The 19,508-nt window shown below is 42.6% G+C and overlaps 1 protein-coding gene across 1 annotated transcript; it reads left to right on the top strand.

Moving 5' to 3' along the window:
* The first annotated feature begins 5,292 nt into the window (after nucleotides 1-5,292).
* LOC118576512 (carcinoembryonic antigen-related cell adhesion molecule 3-like) lies at nucleotides 5,293-11,970 on the top strand. Its single transcript, XM_036176762.1, has 3 exons — nucleotides 5,293-5,356; nucleotides 9,620-9,979; nucleotides 11,603-11,970. Exons 1-3 carry the CDS (start codon nucleotides 5,293-5,295, stop codon nucleotides 11,968-11,970), a joined length of 792 nt encoding a protein of 263 aa, XP_036032655.1.
* Nucleotides 11,971-19,508: the final 7,538 nt, after the last annotated feature.

Here is a 19,508-nt window from a genome sequence, read left to right as displayed (position 1 = left end):
GGAATTTGCCCTGTTTGAGCTAACAGAGAAGAATGTCTTATCAGCTATCGGAGTCTCCTAGCTCATCAGTCAGTGGTCTGCCAAGGGAGCCACAGTTCAGCTATGTTACATGGGCATTTCCTTATGAGTCAATATGGAGAGCCTAGCTGCACAGGTGCCTATGTCATTAGCCAACTGTTCTGATAGGCTTATGCGGCTTCATGGAATGTCAGAGTCCACAAGGGGAGGAAGAGAGGACCTGGGTCATCCTGACACCTCAGTATGTTCAGGTATCATTAAGTCTGTAGACATCTCTCCTCCAGGCAAATTGTAACAGACACTGCTGATCTAGACAGCTGTCCTGTCTCAGTGTCGGGACCCGGTTCAAGTTTAAAACTGTATTGTAGATATTGCAACATTCATTTACCATGAGTCCTAGATCTCAAAACAGATACAGAAAAGCTGTATCTGGAGAACTTCTGCTGAATCCTGGGACTCCTCAGCCCACCTACCAGAGAGGTAATCATGTGTTTTCTGATGTGGCACTCTCATCTCTTGGAACATAAAGGACAGAGCTTTTCTTTGTCCCTTCCAATAGATCCTGAATCTAACCAGGGCTCTCTCTGCTTGGGCTTAGAGAGACAATGGCAGATGTGAAGCACCAGCTAACTGTCTGCAGCCACATATCCAGTGTCTCCACCCTGGAAGCCTTCTCAGGTGTCTGTGGAGGGGGAGGAGCTGTTTTTCAGAGAAGTTAATCTTTGTCATCAGCGGTTTGACAGGATGTCTGCATCAGGAAATGAAAACAAATGGATGGTTAGATTTGATTCTAGAACGCAGCCCCCTACCTTTGGAGAATTTCTGCAGAATTCCATGACTCTGCAGCCCATAAACTAAACAAGAAGTCATGTGTTTTCTGATGAGCCACTGTCTCTCCTCCTGGAACATGAAAGACAGGGCTTTGCTTTGTCACTTTCAATAGACCCTGCATCTAACACAGGGATCTCTCTGCTCAAAGTGTCACTATTTCAAACAACTCTAGCATCTGTCTCTCAGCATACCTCATTGTGCTCTTTACAGAAACAATCCTTTCAGTGATTGGCCTTAGATCCTGGGTATGAGTAACAGTGCTCTCACATGGAGAATGTGTTCCAAATCCCTAACCCAGATATGCTGAACACCTCTGGCCCCACCAGCCAGAGTTCCCATAAATTGTTCCTCTCTACCTTCTAACAGTCAGGTCTGATTCCAGGTGTGAGATTTCTGTACACATATCAAGCTCTGAGGACAGGATTAGATGCTTTTCAGGGAAACTCAATGGGAAGTCTTATTATTTCCTATGTATAGGACAGTCTTGAACAGCAAAACCTTGAGGAGTACTGGCCCAGGCAGTAGATGTCAGTCCAGCTAGAGGGACATAGTATTCTGTGGTGCCAGGCAGGCAATGGGTCAGTGACCTTTTAGGTCTGTACCATCCATCTCTGCAGCTCAGTTCAAACATGATAAAGACTGTTTCTGCTACACAATATAGGAGACCCACCATCTCTGAGCACTCAGGTCCTCCTGCATCTGCCTGGGAGTCATCTTCTGGCTGGTTCCCAAAAGCATGGATTCAGGATGGAGGTGACAGGGACCAGCACTGGATGAAAGCAGCCTTTGCAAGAATCAGAAGTCTCACAGGGGGTGGTCTGCACAGCACTGCTACCCAAGGCCAACATCACAAGGACAACCCTAACACCACAGAGTAAACCTGAGGTTCAGAATACAAACCGCCTATGGTGGTCAACTGGTCAGAGCCTCTCACATGGTGTCAGGGTGTATGTATGTGAAGGAAACATGACTCTCACTTTACCCAGTGTCACAATGAATGACTTAGGATTTTATGAGTGTTGAACTGGTAACCTACTGAGTGCTAACTGAAATGACACAGACAACTTAAATGCTAGCTGAGAGTAAATTTCATTCCTTCGTGACTGCAACTGCCTAAACACAAGGAGTAGAGCATGGTCTCTCAGTTACTCTTGGGTTCATGAACCAAAGCATCCATGTGGACAAATAGTTTGGACATGCCATCCTTTACTATCCCCAAGGAAACCAGCCTTGGGACAGGAATGGGGTTGAGGTTCCTTCCTGTTTGGACAGGATCGGGTTACCTCCAGTGATGGAATAATAAGGGTTATCTTGGACTCAGTCTTCGTGAACACATGAAAACAGTTTTTTACTGTGTGTGCTGATGGTGATGGAAGCCTGGGCCTTGTGCATAGTAGATAAGCACCCTCCCACTAAGCTACACCATGATCTGTGATTGGAATCTATTTAATTTTGGTTGTAGCACAACCCAGAGAGAGACTGTGGCCTTGTATAGATCAGGGACTCCCCATTCCCTCATTGATACCAGAAGTGGCTTTATTCTGTTCTCACCTGATGCCCCATCAGTAACTTATTTACATCAGTAACTTAGATTCTTATTTCCATTCAGGAACAAACCCCTTCTTCTCTCCTGTCATGATGTCACTCGCCCATCTGCATAGTCTTAATGGGCTGATCAATGGGGACATCCAGGATCCTTATGAAAAGACATTTTCCTGGACAGCACTATTAATAACAACCCCATACCTACCTCCTCCATAGCTCTGCCACTGGCCTCAATAGGACCAGAGATGAGAAAACTGCATTCTTTGATGAGTGGATCTACACTAAGCTTTAGAGTTAAGGCTTTTTGGTTTTCTGGAAAGACACAGAAGATAATTTCCAGCCTGTGTGGATCCAATCAATCTCAGTTCTTTACTGTGCCTCCAGATCTGGCTCTGAGTCATCTTCTCTTTCTGCCTCTCTGATTTCTCCCATGTTGGGCCTGTGATGTGTGGAGATCTGAAAAACCCCGGGAAGTGGGTAGGACATCTCAGGGGAAGGTAGGAATCTTAAGGCCAAATAGATTTCTTTTTGTCACTAAGCCATGTCTTCATGTCCTCTCCTTTTCCTTTTATGACATTCATGACCTACAAAAAACACCCAGGGTTTTGAAAGGTGCTTCATAGTCAGTTAACCCAAATGGTTGGTGAAAATGTACCATAGATGGGGGACAAAAAGCAGCTCAGAGCTCTGCTACCAGGTCTGTTCCTGTCTCATGTGCAGACTGACTCACCTCTGGTGCCATTGTAGTTGGAAAGAGAAGTGAAATTGCCTGTAGGGCCTGTCCTCAGTCAGAACAGAACATGTTACTAATTTCACTACTCTTCTTGGGGGTGAAAAACGTCACTGATGGACACCAAAGAGTCCCTTGGTTGAGGATCAGTGAAGTGGGAAAGTGAACCTTAGGGTAGGCTGCCTCTGAGCTGAGTCCTGGCTTTGAAGATCCTGCTGTGTGAAGCTGTGGACATGAGCACACATGATGATCACTGACAGCAGGGATGGACACAGCCTTGGAGATCATGGAGTGTCCTTTTCTAGTTAACATTTACTGTCAAACTGATACAGCCTAAAGTTCTAGATGTAGGGCTAAAATAGACTCTATTGAGTCAGTGTTTTTTCCAGGTCACTCTGCCTAAATATGTTAAAGACTGTCTTGATTCACACACACACACACACACACACACACACACACACACACACACATACACACACACACACATACACAGAGAGAGAGAGGGGGTGGGACGGGGAGAGGAAGAGAGGGTGGGTTTGAGGGGAACCAGCCAATGGCCCTACAAGTAGTTCTCCTCCTCAGCTCCTGCCTCCAGGCTTCTGTCTACCCTGACTTCCCTCAGTGACCTGAGTCAGGCCTATAAATTCTTTGCTCCACCAAGCTGCTTTTGGTCAGGGTATTTATCACAACAGTAGAAGTAAAGTTAGAACAAACAGTTTTCTGGCAAGAGTATAAAGCATGTTCACTTGGATCCCACATAGTTTTATATCTTCATCTGAAAATCCCACAGCACCATATGGGCAAAGTGATTCAAGAATGTAGACACAACATATGGGCCCACCAAGAGCAAGAGTGGCCTTGCTAGCATGCTCTCCTTTAGATCTCAAGATAAAGTCCAAGCATTTCCTTTGAAATTCTGGAAGTACATGGCTCTGTCTATGGATGCCCATACCCTAGGTGCATTCTGCTTCTCCCTATGGACTAGGAGTTCCAAGAAAAATCTCAAGTTTTTCCCAAGCTCGCCCAGAACTGGAAGGAATCAGGAGGTCTGGAGAGCCACAGTGAACAACATGATTGTCCCCACAACACACCTGTGCCCAGACATCAGTTCAGGTCACAACATTTGCACCTGATCATCATTTGTACTGTAGCCTGAGACAAGTGCCACAGGTCTCATCATGCTCTCCAAGGTGTGACATCCAGACACATGATCAACACTCAGGAGATTATAACTTGCAACTAGGTTTTTGTCCCTATCCCCAAAGCTCCAGAGGTTGCTCTCGTAAGTTTTATTTGGCCTCCTGGCTACTTATTGTGTCTCTGAACACACTGCTCTGACAGGAGACGCTGTGTAATCCCTGAGCCCTGTCATTTCCCTTGGGGGAAAGACAAACTTCCCAGAATGTAATCACCCAGGCAGAAGATAGGCATTTTAGAGAAATCAAGGTGGATGTGGGCATATGTGAGGTACAGATTAACCAAAGTAGGAAACGGGAGTAGCTACTCAAAACTATCCACATGATGATGAAGCTCTTACCCAGGACACACAGGTGACCTACTCCCACACATCCAGAACATGAAACTCCTGATACAATTTTTCTATGTCCTCTGCCCCTGACTGGTGAATGATTGGTGATGACTGAGTTCCCTCTCACAGGCTTCAGTAAGCAGGTCCCTTTCTACCCCTCATAGGTATCTCTGTCATATTCCTGCTGGAAGTAAATCCTGCCTTTCCAGAGCACACAGAGATAGCTAAGCACTTAGCTGGATTTCTGTGTCAAAAAGGATACACAGAAAGGACTGGAGGGGGGTCTTCCCTCTTTGGTGCTGACAGACCCAAGGCCATGGACACCACAGAGGTCATCCCTAGGGTGTTGTTCTGTTAGGGCATGAGGAGATTTATCAGCTTTATTGCTCACCATACAGTCTGGAGAACTGAGACATAAAGAGAGGAAAGGGGAGAAGGATAGAGGATGGAAGAGAGAGGGAAATGAATTGTTGTGTCTTGTACAACATGTGATTCTAGGAGGGGTTTCTACCTAGGAGAAGTCTCAGATAAAAGGGAGGAAGGACATCAGAGCTGACACCAAGGCAGCAGAGTGTTGAACAGTGGTGGAGCTGAAGAAGCCCTTCTCCACAGAGGGAGCACAGAGCAGGTGGCAGGGGTCATGAGGGACTCTGCTGCACTTCCTTGCTTAGGTTGCTTCTCCTGGCAGTGGCTCCTGTTCACAGGTGAGGAGGTCACTATCTGACTTTGTGGGAGGAGGGGCATCTCAGAGCCTTGCTGGAGTCCCCTGAAGAAGATAATATCTTGAAAGGAGACTCAGGGTTCCTGTTTTCAGTTTGAGAGAAGAGGACACAGACAGGGACAGGCACTCAGCAGCAGAAAGTTCTTATTTATATGAGATGGTAAAATGAAGAAAAAGGCCCCATTTTTCTCTAAGCTAAGTTAATCGCATTAACAACTATATCATGGAGACTGATGTCGCCAACCATGAGAGGGTGACTATAAAATTAAAAATCAAACTAGGGAAAGTCATTGAGAAGACTTAATGGTAATGGTACTGGTTGCCAAGTCTAAGACACCAGTTAAATCCCCAATACCTACAAAGTGTCTTACATCTGTGAACATGCTATACACACACTCATCCATACACAGAGACACACAAGTGCATACACATACATACATTCATCCATGAAATACACAAAGTATACAAATTAAGAAAAAGTATTAAACTCTTGTACTAAAGATACCATTAGTTCCAGATGTAAGAACTTTGTAAATACACTCCTGGATAAAAGGATCCTGGAACACACATTCACCCATTCATCCAAAGTATCCAAGCCTTAATCACGCACTAGGCTCTCCAAACATGTCAGGCTCATCTTGGTTCTCATAAAGCCCTGGTCTAGTGAAATGAAAGACAAACCTGAATGTCCAGAAGGAGTAGTAGGTAGGTGGATGTTGCTGTCCCAGCAGCCAGCTCCCAAATAAATGACATAGAGACTTATTATTAATTACGAATTCTTGGGTGATAGCTTATGCCTGCTTTAAACTAGCTCTTATAACTTAAATTAACCAATTTCTATTAATTTACTTTCTGCCTCATGACTTTATTACCTTTACTCTACACTGCCCATGTGGCTTTCATGCTCCTTCCAACTCTTGCTAGCATTTCTCCACATATGCCCCATTCTTCCCAGCATCCTCTCTGTCTTTAAAATCCTGCCTAGCTATTGGCTGTTCTGCTTTTTATTAAACTAATCCAAGTGACAAATCTCACAGTGTATGAAAAGAGTATTCCACATTTCCTCCTTCTTGTCTAAATAAAAAGGAAAGGACTTAACTCTAGCATAATAAAACTACAAAAAATAAGAACAATTTTCAGGTAAAAATTACATTTACAATGTCCTGTCCATTTGTATTTAGCATAGTTGAAGAAAATATTCCATTATTCTATCTTGATGAGGCCAAAGCTCTGTACCTAATTTGCCTTCTATCATAAATAAGGAAAACTATGACTATCTAGTCTTCAACTCCATCAAAGACTGACCCCAGAAGGATATAATATTGCTTTAGTAAACAGGAAGTGCAGAGCAAGCAATTTCCAAAACTAAAATGCCAGAAACACTGGCTGCCTGGACAGTCACCCAAGATTCCTCTGCAATTTGGGGGTATCCATCTTTGGCCTATCTGCCGAGAATATCTGACAGACTTTTCTGTGAAGCTTACCCTGTCTTAGCAAAGTTCAGCAGTCATTTTACTTTGTGTCCTGCTGGTCCAGTTTGGATAGCATGTCAGTAGTTGAGGCAACAGCAGTTTCTTGATCAGATGGCTAGCTTTTGCCGCAAAGAAAGCAAATGCCATATAGAGGTTCTTTGATGCCCACTATTCTTTTTTAAAGTAGATTGGTAACACCAGGAGAAGACATGTCTCATTGGAATGAAAAGCTATTAAAACATTAAAATGCCATATTATGTATGTCTTTTAAGTGTTTGAAGATCACCTATCTTAAATATATCTCTGTGTGGTCTTGAAAACATACCTAACATGGCTATTAGTTTCATAGATATAGATGACTATTAACCTGTATTTATTACTCTAAATAGCTTTCAGAGACTAAAGCTTTATACAACCTTTTTAAATGAGTTGTATAGGTATAATATCTTAAAAAAGAATAGAAACATATATACAGTATAACAAAATAACATTAAATTTGCATCAATATACAAAAACCCATACCAATGTAAAATATTTGAGACTAGTGTTTGTTTAAAAGTAGACACAACAGTCAACCTTTTTATCTCATCATTTTTATACTATATGCCCCCTTTTCCTTCAGAAAGAGATTGTTGGCCATTACCAATAACAATCTGTAACCAACCCCCCAAATGATGACAGATATCTATAACCCATCAAATAACCAAAAGTCATCCACCTCACCTCTTAGGAATGTGGGTGTCATATTCTCTAGACTGCCTGATGTTATCTGGGAGATTGGCATCTTTAGGAGACCCTGAGAAAATTGGGATAATGGTCAAGTCTTGGGAGATATATCTGTATTATTTGTTGTCCAGTCAACGTGCAATCAGAAAGTACAAGGTTTTGCTGAAGTCCTGGCTGGAGTAGTCTTTGAGACTGGGCATCTCAGCCAGCAGCCTTGAAGCTGTACTGGATGTAGAACTCTGAGGAAACTGCAACAGAGGCACTCAGAGATGCTGGTTCACCTGGGCCACCTGTTTTCATTGGTATCTGGTCCTGTTCCTCTAAAAACACATAAACTTTCAAAGGTAACATACATACCTGCATTAACACAAGTATGGGATATGCAGTGTGCAAAAGTCAGTAAAAATATGAATTTTTGTTTTATATTTGGTCAGATAAATGGCATCTGTCAATTGTATAAACCTGTTTGGACTGTATAATCAAAAATGTGCATCTATCTATGCCACAAGAAAGTGTTATATGTCATTGTAAGTCGTGAGGACTCTGTAGCCAACAAGCTTTATCATGCCTCATCTCATCTCAGAGCTGTTCCCATGTTAAGGGATCAGTTTACAGATCATCTGTCCTGAAGTATTTTTTGGCTTCCTCCCACATGCCTGTAGCCAAGATACTCAGGAGGTCTCCTGTGGTCAAATCTGATCTCTAATAATCTGAAAGGAATACACAGGCTTTTGTTTCCCAGAGAAACAAAAGCATTACCTCTCCCCCAACACAACACATTGTCCAACTTCCATTTTGAAGTTAAGACATTTTAAAAATATATAGGTTGGTTTAATTTAGTAGTTTCCATAATCCAATGTCTCTCAGTATCTATTGTTGTTTTACATTAGCATTTAAAAATTTCAAAGGAAACAAGACATCATATAGGATCCAGACTCCCTGTGTATTTTCCATCCTTACATGGCTTATTTTTTCTATTATTTCACTATCCCTTTAAATACTTCATTTTTTAAACTAGCTACTTTTTCTGAGTGTCTACACCCATTTTTCCTTAAGTCTATACACATTGTAATGTGTTTAGAGGATTTTTCTACCTGATCCTGCTTTACTGCATATATGTAACCTTTTCTGTTTGCATGAGCAAAACCTTAAACTTTCCACATGGCTTAACTCATGGCATACTGTTGCCTGAAGCATGCAGATGTGTCTTTGTACCATGGCCAGCATGAGAGACACAAGACTAAGAAGCTCTATTTTTATGTGTTTAGGACCTTTGTTTAAGCTTTCTCAGATCTTATGTGGATATATATGGTGCCATTTGTAGTTGGACTTTTCTGTCCAGGCAGCCAGCTCCCAAATAAACAACATGGAGACTTACAGTTAATTACAAAAGCTCAGCTGATAGCTTAGGCTTGTTTCTAACTATCTCTTATAACTTAAATTAACCCATTTTTAAAAATTTACTTTCTGCCTTGTGGCTTTATTGCTTTTACTCTATAATGCCAGTGTTGCTTTCCTGATTCCTCTGTCTCTGGCTGTTGATTCTCTATGTCTCTACCTTTCTTCTTCACAGCTTTCTCTCTGCCCTGAAAATCTCGCCTAGCTACTGGCCATTCAGCTTTTTATTAAACCAATCTGACTAACAAATCTTCACAGTGTGCAAAAAGATTATTCCACAACAATAGTCAGAGAACTTGGGCCAAAGTGGGAACAGAGAAAAGAAAAAGAAAAAGGAGAATGTGAATGCCTGGGTTGTCTAGAAAAAGAGAGAAGGGGAAGCTTCACCTCAGCCCATATACTCTGAATATAAGCAGGAATCTGAGGTGAGTCTTGCATATACCTGAGGGGAGAATTCCACATAGAGAAAGTAACAGGTTCAGGGCCACTGAAGGTGTAGAGGTCATCTGCTCATCCCCTCCTATATGGTAGTCCCATTGTCACCCACCTAGCCAGGCTAAGTGATAAGCATGTCTGCTGAGGATACAAGCTCTATCTTTACATCAAATACAGAATTCCCAATGTTCATGCATTTCTCTTTTCCCTTCTAGCCTCCCTTTTAACCTTCTGGCTGCCTCCTACTGTTGCCCAGCTCACCATTGAATCAGTGCCACCCATTTCTGCTGAAGGGGATAATGTTCTTCTGCTTGTGCACAACCTTCCTGAGAATGTTCAAGCCTTTTCCTGGTACTCAGGAGTTATGGTGCTCAAGAGCCGTGAAATTGCAAGGTGTGCAATAGCTACTAATTCATGTGTGCTGGGGCCTGCACACAGTAGTAGAGAGACAGCATTCAAGAATGGATCTCTGCTGATGAAGAATGTCACCAGGAAGGACTCAGGATACTACATCCTACAAACACATAATAAAAATTCGAGATCTGAAATAACACGTGCGGAATTTTTTGTGCACAGTAAGTCATTCTTTGTAACCTCTGATGCTGGATGGGGTTCATTGCATTTGTACATACACAGTGCTGTCAAGCCTGAACTAGATCTACCTCCCCTCTACATTGTGTCCTCGTGTTGTGGTTTGATGATTTAGTTCAGGACATGCATCATGGAGACAAACTGCCATAGATCATAATTCCTCACCTGACTCTAGAGAGGACCTGTGCTGGATAACTCATTCAAGAACGTCAGCCTCAGAAGAGACTCTTGGGGCTCTCATCATGAACATAACCTTGGGTTTTGGAAAAGATAAGGAAACTGTGAGGTCTTAAGTGGCCCTGTCTCCTGACTTCTGTCCTAGACTCAGATCACAGGAAGGAAGGACAGCAGAGCTGACGCCAGAACAGCTTGGGGGAAGTGCTGGTGCTAATATCTTCTCCAGGGAGGGGTAACAGAGCAGACAGCAGAGGCCATGGAGCCACTTGCACATCTTCCTGTAAATAACACACAAAATGGCAGGAACTCCTGCTACAGGTACCCAGGCCATCCCTACACTGTGCTGTTCACTCAGAAATGGCCTAGAGTCTCCTAAAGAGGATAAGGGCCTAAGAAGAGACTTGGGTTTTCTCTTTTCTGCTGGAGAGGAGGAGATACAACAAGGGAGACAGAGATTCTGCAGCAGAATCCTGCTCTTGATGGGCAGGAAATATTAAGGGGCAGAGGAGAGGCGTTAGATTGTTCTTTAATCAGGTTAATCACCTTGGCAACTGTATTTTGGAGACTAATGTTCCCATCTATGAGAAGAGGACTGTTCAAATGAAAAACAAAATGCAGTGGGCCAGTGAGATGACTCAGTGGACATGGGTTCTTGCTGTCAGCCCTAATGACCTGACTTCAATCCTCACATCCCACATAGTGGAAGGAGAGAATTGAGCTGTCCTCTGACCTACACATAGGTACTGTGGCATGCACCCATTCATGCATACACTAATACAATATTAATGTATACTTGTGCCCCCCCCAACCAGTAAATAAACATAAAAATCAAATTAGGGCATGAAAAACTGTAATTAACCTAGAATCTGAGAATTTGGTAAATTAATGCATAGAGCTACAGTTTCCTGAAATGTGCATTCATTCATTCATTCATTCATTCATCATTCATTCATTCATTCATTTATCCGCTGAATCCCTTATCTGCATTGGACTTTCTAAAAAGATCAAACTGATCCCTAGCAACAAAGTCGTATTAGTGGATCGCAAGACATGTGAACAAGGGTATCAAGAAGGTACTACAAAGGAACTAATACAAAATAAGTCAGAGTGTGAAGAACCAGGTTCTGACAAGGAAGAGACCAGTAGAGGTACATTCTTCCATGTGCTGTGGTTGTAAACAGGGATGGGGGGGCAGTGAGGAGTGAGTCATGCAGACAGATGAGGAGAGAGTTACATACAGAGAAAATGACAAGTTCAGTGGCACTGGGGGCATGGAGCTCATGTTGCTGACCTCTACCAAGTAGGATAGGCACACCCTCACCCACACACCAAGGCTCAGTGATGGACATACCTGCTCAAGACTCAGAGACTCCATTTTCCACCAATGCAGAGGATTCACTATTGATGGATTTCTTTCTATTTCCTTCTAGCACCAATTTTAGGCTTCAAGAAGCATACTGCCCCTTCCCAACTCACAATTGAGTTGGTACCACCCATGGTTGCTGAAGAAGACAATGTTCTTTTACTGGCTCATAATCTGCCAGAAAAGCTTCAAGGCTTTGCTTGGCACAAAGGGGTACTTCCACTCGACCACTTAAAGATAGCAAGTCATGCAATCCTCATTAATTCAAGCGTGCTTGGGCATGCATATTATGGAAGAGCAACAATATTTACCAATGGATCCCTGTTACTCAAGAATGTCACCCAGAAAGACACAGGAATTTATACCCTACGAACCATATCTGCAGATTTGAGATCAGAATGGGCCATAATGCACCTCCAAGTAAACAGTAAGTGATTCTTTGTGACTCCTGGGAGACAAGCAGAGTTTGTTCTACTCTGTACACACAGGACAGTATGGTCTAGACTATGACTATCTCCCGTCTGAACTGTGTCTTCTAATTTGGGTTTGGGCACTTAGGGCAGGACCCATGTGGGAGAGACAAATTGCACTAGATCAGAAGGCTTCACCTGAATCTAACCTGCAGGGAAAAGGATGGCAACTCAGTCCAAGGATGTCACCCTCAGCTCAGATTCTGTGGATTCTTGCCATGTATGTGGCCCTGAGAAAGGTGCCAAGGGACTTGACCAGGAAGAGGATGAGGAGAGTGTGGAATCCTGGCAGAGTGGTGAGAACCAAGGAGCCCTGGCTCCAAAGTGAATTCCAGGTAACTCCTGGGAGCTTTGTGATATTGCTTAAATTTGACTACCTGCTAGAGCTGACTGGAAACAATTCTTTATTATGTGTCCAACTCTTGGAGTATGTGGAACCAACCAGTAGCTGTTAGGACAAACATGATTAGGGTAGGTAACCTGTCACCTCCTTTTCCCAAGACTCAGCATGGACAGCATAGCTGAACAGGTGCCCAGGCCATCAGCCAACAGTCCTGTTGGGCTTATGAGTTCACAGGAAGGTCAGAGTCTGCAATGGGAGGAGTAGAGGACAGAGATCCTCTCAGCCATGCAGTTCTCCTTAGGAGTCCATCCAAAGGAATTTTCTCCTGTGGTCAAATAGCAGGCATCACTGATTTTAATAGCTCCTCAGTCCCAAGATGAGGTTATTGTTAATACTTAAGTTTCACTTATAGTTATGGCAATAATAATTTACCAAGTGTCCTATTGTAGGGAAACTTAGAGATAGCAAAGACACTGGTTGAATGATGGTCACACAGCCCATGACTGTCAGATCAGAAACACAAGATGTCTGTGTATAGCCACAACCCCAGTTTCTCTACACCAGGAGATGTCTGTGGGGCACATCAGAGCTGTTGGTTTAGAAACTTTCATCTTAGGAATCAGCAGCTCACATGTCTGGTCCTGGCAGCAGAAACAAATGAACAATAAATTTTGACTCTGTAATGAAGCCTCAACTGAATCCTGGACTTCCCCAGCCCACTTTCACTACCCCCAGGCTCTGAACTTCAGATCGTAGGTTAATCGGTGTGGTGGTTTAACTCTTCCTGGAGAATAAAGAGAAGACTTTGCCTTATCCCTCCATCAATAACCTGTAAGCCACAGTGTCTACTTTCAGTGTACTCTTAATACTCTTGTGATGAAGGAGGAAAAGAATGAGTAATGAATGAACAAATGAGTGGGTAGGCAGATGGATTTATGAGTGGATGGGTTTATGAGCAGATTGGGAATGGATGGATGGGTTTATGAATGGTTGTCTTAGAACACCTTCCAGAGATTTAAAGCTATATGTAAAGTTCTAATATATCTAGCTGTGCACATGCTCTATACATCCTGCAGGTGAGACCCTTGTTCCATCTCTCTGACCTTCTTTTCCTAAGCCACTGGAGAAAGAAAAATACATGAGGATCATTGAGATGCTGGTGTATGCAGGCATTCTCATAGTGACATTCCTCAAGCAGTCATTTAGAGTTCTTTGGGGTCCTAGAAGTCATTTAACCCCCATTGTCACTGCCATGCATATTTCTGCTGTTATTATTCCTTCCCTGTTACTCATGATCTGCACCTTTGTCTAGGCAGGTCTGCCTCCATCTTGCCCAATCACTGTTCCCTTAACTTTCCCATATGAATTGCTGCATTTCCTGGTCCTTTCTCAGCAACACCTGGACATAGGCCTTTTTTTACAAGCCACAGTGAAGGGCACAGAAATCAGTAAAACAACCTCTCCTCTGAGGCTCCAAAATATGCCTATACCCTGCACACAGACACACACACACACACACACACACACACACACACACACACAGACAGACACACACACACACACACACACACACACACACACACACACACTGTGAAGGAGTCCACCTTGTGTCCCTGCCCAGGGCTCTTGACTTCTGCATTGCTGATATGTAGAATAAGCCAAGAGACAGGAAGAAACACATCCTGCATCTCCTTATTGACTCTGCGGGAGCTAGAGGTAGAAGAACATGACATCCAGCCCCAAAGTCTTCCTTCCTTTCTCCTCTTCACTTTTGATGGCATCCTCCTCCCTGTGTGGCTCATGATTCCCTCCTGTGGTTTATGAGCCACCAAGGGAGGGGTGACACAGTTAGCACTGCCTAATGGTACCACATGTACCTACTTCTCATAACGTTACACTGCCACAAGGTGGCTCCTGTTACCTAGTGACACAGTCCAAAGATCCAGCAGTTGCACTGCTCATTCTGAAAGCATTTCATGCAACTTACTTTGTGATTCCAAGTATCCAAAGAAAAAGTACATTTCACACGGTGCTGGCCCGGTTCCTCTGTGCCTCACTGTTCACAGAAACTGGGACACAGATGTCTTGTAAATGGACTCTAACTGTGGCATGTGACACTGGTGCAAATTGAGAGTTGTTTCTAATTTTGCACAGTAGAGAAACCTCACACTCTCCCTCTGGTCAGTGCTGTCCTCAGCAGGACTTACAGATCTCTGTCTGTTCAGAGTCACCAGTTTCAAACCAAGTTTTAGCTTCTACATTTAATCAAAATGGGACCCAGCACTCAGAGCTTAGTCTAAGGCCTTTCTGTGCTGTAGAGAAGTATTCTTTGCAGGAACTGGTCTTGGATCCTGGGTATTCATAACATATTTTTTGCCTATTGTAGCTGGATTGGCAGAAATGACAGTATTCTAAAAGACGTTTATGTCTCTCAACTCATCAGATTATTAAAACAGTGGAGTCCACTCCAAAATGAGAAACTCCCTAGTAGTCTCATGCTGAGAAAAGGAAGAGGCTCCAGCCAAAGGGGACCTTCTCTCTGGAAAGAGAGTCCACTTTATAGGCCCTGTTTGTATGGTAAGACTGAAGCCCAGACAATAATGGGGCAGTGGTGAGCAGGTCTACAGCTTGATTGGGCTGCTTAGAGGTGCATATCATTTGTTTTCTATTTAAAGCTTCAACTTAACTTCAGGATCTGAAAGTTGGATTTCAGAGAGTCAAAGACCAGCTGAGACTAGTGAAAAATGGACTTTGAAGAATCAAAGATGGAATTTGGAAATTCACTTATCTTTTTTGCCCTTTTCCCCAAATTAGCCATTCTAAATAAATATCTTTCTACTTCCCAGTGTTCCTTTGGGTCTTTTAATTGACTTATTGAGGTTGAATGGCTAAACCCAGTTTGGTACACATTGTGTGACCCCTCACCAATTTCAGTAACACCATCGAGAAAGTTACTGTCACGAATCCCTACTGGTAGAAACAGTCATTTCTCCAAGGCTCCATAATGTGTGAGTGTCCCCCACTGTGAATAAACTCTCTCTGTCACTGTCCAGGGCTCTTGAATTCTTCAGTGCTAATGTGTGGTTAACCCAAGAATGTTCCATGCATGGCTTCCTGCAAATTGATAATTGTTCTTGACTGAAAGCTGCTATGTTTTAATCTTGTCTCCAAGCCCTGATATGCTGCTCTATGCATAACCCATTTTATCCATGAGGCTTCCACAGAATTTTAGACATATTCAAATGCTAATTTTTCATTGTAGATAAATTTTTATTAATCTTTCTAACTCTTAATTGAATTCCACCCTCTTATCCTGTATTGGATTCCTCAATTAATTTACCTTTTTGTGTTTTGTTTAAATTAATTTGTCAATTTATTTGTGTCTCCTTTGATTCTTTTGGACATTCTTACACTCATTTATTTGGTCTTTTTGTTTGAGACAGGATCTCTCTACATACCTCTGGATGTCCTGGAACTCACTAAGTAGACCACGTTGGACTTGAAATTACATAGATCTGCCTGCTTCTGCCTCTCCTGTGCTGGGATTAAAGCCATTCATAACCATGCACAGCTTCCTTTGATATCTTTGTGTGGAATTCTATCTTTGTGTGGAATTTTGTCTATTTCCCTGTCAGTGGAAGCCATTACTGGGGAATAGGTGATTTGGAGAGGTGTCATTACCTTGGTTTTCACGTGGCTTGTGATTTTGAGTTAGCTTATTGGTTAAATTCTTTCCCATCTTTCTTTATTATTGAGAATTTAATGCCTGTATACAGTGAAATGAGATCGTACCTATCTCCATTTTCCTCAGGACAATTCTGCCATATCCTATTACGTCCCTTTCCCAACTGTGCGATTTGTTTTTGATAACCCAATAAGTTCAGTTAGTGCTGCCCATATGTATAGGGGTGTGGGATCAAGTCTGGTGTTTAGAAGACAAATTGAGCAAAAGAAAATGAGACCCTAACACTTCTACAACAAACAATTCTATCAAAAGAATGAAGATGACAGATTTTAACCAACATCTTCTTCATGGAAAATATTACCCTATTATGATGATTTTGGTGAAAGACTTTGTTGTTGTAGAGTTGAAAACAAACTTAATCTCTATCATGTCCTTGGCAGCACAATACTTGTTTACTGGTTTCAGTTTTGCATCCCAGAACCGTTCTATTAGTTCCCAGGAGAGGGTCTCAGCTCTGGGTGGTCCTTGGGATATTAGGTCACAATTGCTGGCTGCACCACTAGGTGTCCCATCACCTGTCTTACATTGATTGCCATTCTCACCTAAGATGGAGATTTTTGTGTGATGATCTTGTATCTTCTATAATAGAACCCTGGGGAATTTATTCTTTCAGGATTTTTTCCTCAGTGCTAGAAGCTGGAAAAGGTTAGGGGAAGCCTCTTCCAGCATTACCTGGATTTGTATACTTGAACTTCTTGCCTCAGGTCCATGCAAGTCCAGCTTATGTCTCAGATTCTTTCTTTTTTCCTTTAAACATTTTGGAGGTTTCAAGACAGGTTTTCCCTGTATAGTTCTTACTGTCCTGGAATGCTCTCTGTCAACTGTGCTGTCCCTGAAGTCAGAGATTCATGTGGATCTACTGCATACGTTCTGGGATTAAAGAAATGCACAATCACTGCCCAGTTGTCCTTTATACTTTTTATTTTATGTTCATGGCATTTTGGGACATGAACTTGTGGCTAGACAGGTTACAGGTCTTATGGGAAAACTTAGTACTATTATTGTGCTAAGTAAACATAGTACTAAGTCAACTCTCAATGATTAGTCATTATAAGCATAGATTAATGCATGCCTCCCATTTAAGTACTAAATGAGCCTGACCCTGCTTAGCTTCTGAGATTAGACAAGATCTGACACATTCAGGGTACTATGGCTATAGGGATATCAGTGCATCTCTCAACCCTCATTTTTCTGTTGTAAATGGTGACTAACAAGGAGACCTATAGCTGAGCAATGTTCAGAGAATGAGACTGTGGGTTGCTCAGCCCTAAATGGGACATCAAAGTTACACCCCTCCTTCTCAAGGTTGAGAAACTGTTTCAGAAGTGGGAGTGGATATATTATCAGAGCCAGAGGTGATGGATGGCAACCACAAAATGATGTTTTTCAGACCAGACAGCTACATGCATGAATTCACATGTAGTTGGGACAATATTCACAAGACCTGTGCAGGTTCATGCCAGACAAAATCCCAACATGGAGGGAGTGTACAAGTGAGGAGAGCATGAAGTCCCATCACTAGGTGAGGAGTTATTGGTAACTGATGAAGTCAGGGAGAAGGAGAGTTAGGTTTCTTTAAGAGTGTGGAAGGTTGACCATGTTTCAGTAGATGGTCCCATATCCACAAGTATGCAGGCAGCACAGATTGGAACTGATGGATTTAAAATAGGGAGGACAAAGTTGAGTGAGTGTGAAGGAGTCGTGATTCTTAGAGGCATAGTGAACATTGACTACAATCAAAGTACAATACATGAAATTCTCAAAGAATTAATAAGATTATTCTCTATGTTCTGAACTAAAAATTGTGCTCAACCTGCAAAGGTAACTGTGATTATAACACAGTGTTTCCATTTTCTATATTTGTATAAGTATGCACACATAGTATCACATTTTCCCTGGCATGGATATGATAATGCTACACAAATAATTTTGAAGGCCTCAAAACAAAAATATATCTCGTAGGGACTTAGATTTTCGTTTTTCGAAACTGTAATTTATGGTGTCACTTGTCTTTTTTTCTTTTTTTAAAATTATATTTGTGTTTTAATTTTATATTTCAGCCATAGGTTCCCCTGATCACCCCCCTCCTGCCCCCACCCCCACTTTCCCCCCAGCCCCTCCCTTCCATTCCCATCTCCTTCAGGACCAAGACTCCCCTGGGGATTCATTTAAACCTGGTGGATTCAGTACAGGACCAGTCCCCTCCTTCCAGGCTGAGCAATGACCCTGTGTAAGCCCAAGGTTTCAAACAGCCAGCTCATGCACTAAGGACAGGTCTGGGACCCACAGACTGGGTGCCTCCCAAATAGTTCAAGCTATTCAATTGTCTCACTTATCCAGAGGGCCTGATACAGTTGGGGGCTCCACAGCTTTTGGTTAATAATACATGTGTTTACATTAGTTTTGCTATTTGTCCCTGTGCTTTTCCAATCTTGGTCTCAACAATTACCACTCTTACAGTCCCTCCTCTTTCTCAACAATTGGACTCCTGGTGCTCCACTTGGGGCCTGGCCAAGGATCTCTGCATCCACTTCCATCAGTTATTGGATGAGAGTTCCAGCATGACTGTTAGGGTGTTTGGCCATCTGATCACCAGACTAGGTCAGTGATCAGATACTTGACAATTGCCAGTATTCTACAGTAGATGTATCATTGTGGATTTCTGGGGACCTCTCTAGCACTTTGCTTCTTCCTATTCTCATGTGGTCTTCATTTATCATGGTTTGTTATTCCTTGTTCTCCCTTTCTGTTATTAATCGAGCTGGGATCTCCTGATCCCCTAAGCTCTCTTTCCCTCGAACCTTGCCCTTCATTACTCCCACTGTCATCCACGTTGTTCATGTAGATCTTATCCATTTCTCTGTCATTGAGCGATTCCTGTGTCTTTGTTAGGGTCCTGATTTTTAGGTAGCCTCCCTGGAGTTGGGTAACAGTCTAGTCATCTTTGTTTTACACCTAGTATCCTACTATGAGTGAGTACATAAGTCCAATTAAGAAATGGGCTATAGAACTAAACAGAGAATTCTGCACAGAGGAAACTCAAATGGCTGAAAGACATTTAAGGAATTGCTCAACATCCCTAATTATCTGCTAAATGCAAATCAAAATGACTCTGAGATGCCACCTTACACCTGTCAGAATGGCTAAGATCAAAAACACAGAACACAGCTTATGCTGGAGAGGATATGAAGCACTGCTGGTGGGAATGCAAGCTTGTACAGCCACTTTGGAAATCAATATGGCGCTTCCTTAGAAAATTGGGAATCCATCTCCCCCAAGTCCCAGCTATACCACTCTTGGGCATATACCCAAGGAATACTTGATCATACCACAAGGGCAATTGCTCAGGTATGTTCATGTCAGCATTGTTTGTAAAAGCCAGAACCTGGAAATGACCTAGATGGCCTTCAACTGA

Source organism: Onychomys torridus, unplaced genomic scaffold, assembly GCF_903995425.1.
Source record: "Onychomys torridus unplaced genomic scaffold, mOncTor1.1, whole genome shotgun sequence".
Classification (NCBI taxonomy): domain Eukaryota; kingdom Metazoa; phylum Chordata; class Mammalia; order Rodentia; family Cricetidae; genus Onychomys; species Onychomys torridus.
Note: the sequence above shows the minus strand (reverse complement) of the source record. Positions and strands in the feature narration are given on the sequence as shown.